Source organism: Microtus ochrogaster, unplaced genomic scaffold, assembly GCF_000317375.1.
Source record: "Microtus ochrogaster isolate Prairie Vole_2 unplaced genomic scaffold, MicOch1.0 UNK68, whole genome shotgun sequence".
Lineage (NCBI taxonomy): Eukaryota > Metazoa > Chordata > Mammalia > Rodentia > Cricetidae > Microtus > Microtus ochrogaster.
Window position 1 is genome coordinate 1,500,257 of NW_004949166.1, and position 2,236 is coordinate 1,502,492.

At 48.7% G+C, this 2,236-nt stretch overlaps 1 protein-coding gene across 1 annotated transcript in view; it reads left to right on the forward strand.

Annotated features, from left to right (window-relative positions):
- The window catches only part of Pi4ka (phosphatidylinositol 4-kinase alpha), a 136,861-nt gene that overhangs the window by 84,967 nt on the left and 49,658 nt on the right, over positions 1-2,236 (forward strand). The window contains exons 21-23 of the mRNA XM_005369994.3: positions 757-865; positions 1,304-1,440; positions 1,573-1,706. Of these exons, the coding sequence (XP_005370051.1) occupies positions 757-865; positions 1,304-1,440; positions 1,573-1,706 (380 nt within the window). The remainder of the gene's footprint in view (positions 1-756; positions 866-1,303; positions 1,441-1,572; positions 1,707-2,236) is intronic.

Sequence of the window (2,236 nt, forward strand, 5' to 3'; positions counted from 1 at the left end):
GTGAAAGGTGATGCTTCTCTGATTTCCCTCTCTGCTTCCTTATCCTTAGTGTATAGGAAGGCAACTGATTTTTTGGAGTTGATCTTGTATCCTGTGGAACTAGCTCTTGTAGCCCCACCCTACTAGTGTAGAGGACTAGATCTCATCACTCTATGGGATCCGTGTGCTCCATGGAGTGGTTTGTTCAGAGTAACCACTTTCTGTAACTCCCACGCAACTGTGGCCTCCAGAGCAAGAAGGCTGCTTTCTCAAGCAAGAGCTCAGGGAATTTGACTTTTCACAGTCTGCTCTCACTACCTGTGGAGAGTCTGCCCAAGATTACTGCTTGAAAGAGTCTTGTGCTGGAAAGTCTACGGCTCCCATTGTGATCTGAGGGCCCTCCCAGTCCCAGCTCCCAGCCTTGGGGCCTGAGGCTTCTTTAGCAACTGATGCTTCCTCTCTGTTCTCTGCCTGGCCATGCTTTGTGTGAAGACCCATAATAACACTTCCAGGAACTGGAATTGTTTCCCTTCCAGTTAGATAGAACGCCCTTTGAGTGAACTCCACGCACAGTGCCTGGCTCAGAGTAAGCATTCCATATAACCAGTGAGGGAATGAACCTAGAATCGGAGAGTGACTGAGAAGATCACTGCTCATTGCACCTGTTTGCACCCATTCTGGCTGTAAGGCTGGGATGGGGCTCTTGGAGAATGTGTGCTTGATTTTACACTTAAAGTTTTACTAACAAATAACCTTTCTCCCTTCCTCTCACATCAGCTCACCCGACGACTGCCACCTATCAAAGAAGCTAAACCCAGGCTACAGAAGCTTTTCCGGGACTTCTGGCTGTACTCTGTACTGATGGGGTTCGCTGTGGAGGGCTCAGGTAGGGAGTGGTGTCTCCCAGAGAAAGTGTGCAGTGGAAACAGCTAGGTCAGACCCATCTACTCCAGAGCCTGAGTACATCTGATCTGAGCCCACATGTAGCCGCTTGTTCCCACGGGTATTTACAAACAGACACTTCCCACTGTGTGTGCCACATGACTGTAGACAGTTGGGTAGACAATTGTTCTGTGTCATATTATGGACAGTTGTCTCAGGGGTCTCAAGACTAGAAACTGCCAGAGTCAATACTTCTTTAACTAGGTGCTCGATAGTTTTATAAATTCTCATTCTCTCTCCCTCTGTCCCTCTCCTCTCCTCTCCTCTCCTCTCCTCTCCTCTCCTTTCTCCTCTTTCTCACCCCACCGGCACCATGCCTGTCAGTCGGGTGGCCTCCTGGTCTGTTCCAGCCCTTGTCTTACTCACACCCACTCTCTTGCAGGACTCTGGCCAGAAGAGTGGTACGAGGGGGTCTGTGAAATAGCTACCAAGTCACCTCTGCTCACCTTTCCCAGCAAAGAGCCGCTGCGATCCGTCCTCCAGTACAACTCGGCCATGAAAAATGACACGGTCACCCCTGTAAGGCTTCTCTTCTCTCTCTCCTTAGACTGTCCAAAGAGGAATTAGAGCAGATCCCTTCCACATCCTTACTAAGCACTTGGGTTCCTTCTGGGGAGGCCTCATGAGCCCCTGAGTGTTTCCTCCCTCCAGGCTGAGCTGAGCGAACTCCGAAGCACCATCAGCAACTTGCTAGATCCTCCTCCCGAGGTCTCTGCCCTCATCAACAAGCTGGACTTTGCCATGTCTACCTATCTCTTGTCTGTGTATCGGCTGGAATACATGAGGTACATGAGCCTTCACCTTCCCACACATCTGCTGGGAGGGGCGCACATCTTTTAATCACAGCACAGAGGCAGAGGCAGGTGGATCTCTGTGAGTTCCAGGACAGCTAGAGCTATATAATAGAGAGCCCCTGTCTCAAAAATAAATAAATACTAAATAAAAATAAAAACCTACAAGGCTGGTTAGATGGCTCAGGGGTAAAAGAAGCCTGCTACTACAAATTCAGTCCTTGGACCACACGAGGCAGGAAGAGAAAACCAATTCCTAAAAATCATCCTCTTACCTCCACATACACACCATAGCACATCACACACACAGACACGCACAGAGATGGATGGTTAATGTGATAAAAATGATCATCTCATTACTCATTCCCATCTCCTATAGTGTGTTGTTGTAGCTCCTCCCTTTTTTTCTCAGAAAAGCAAAGAAGAGAGCTAAGGATATAGCTTGGTAGTAGAGTTCTTGTCTCACACGTGACAGGTTCCATCTGAGCATTTAAAAAAAGGAAGGAAGGCCGGGCAATGGTGGC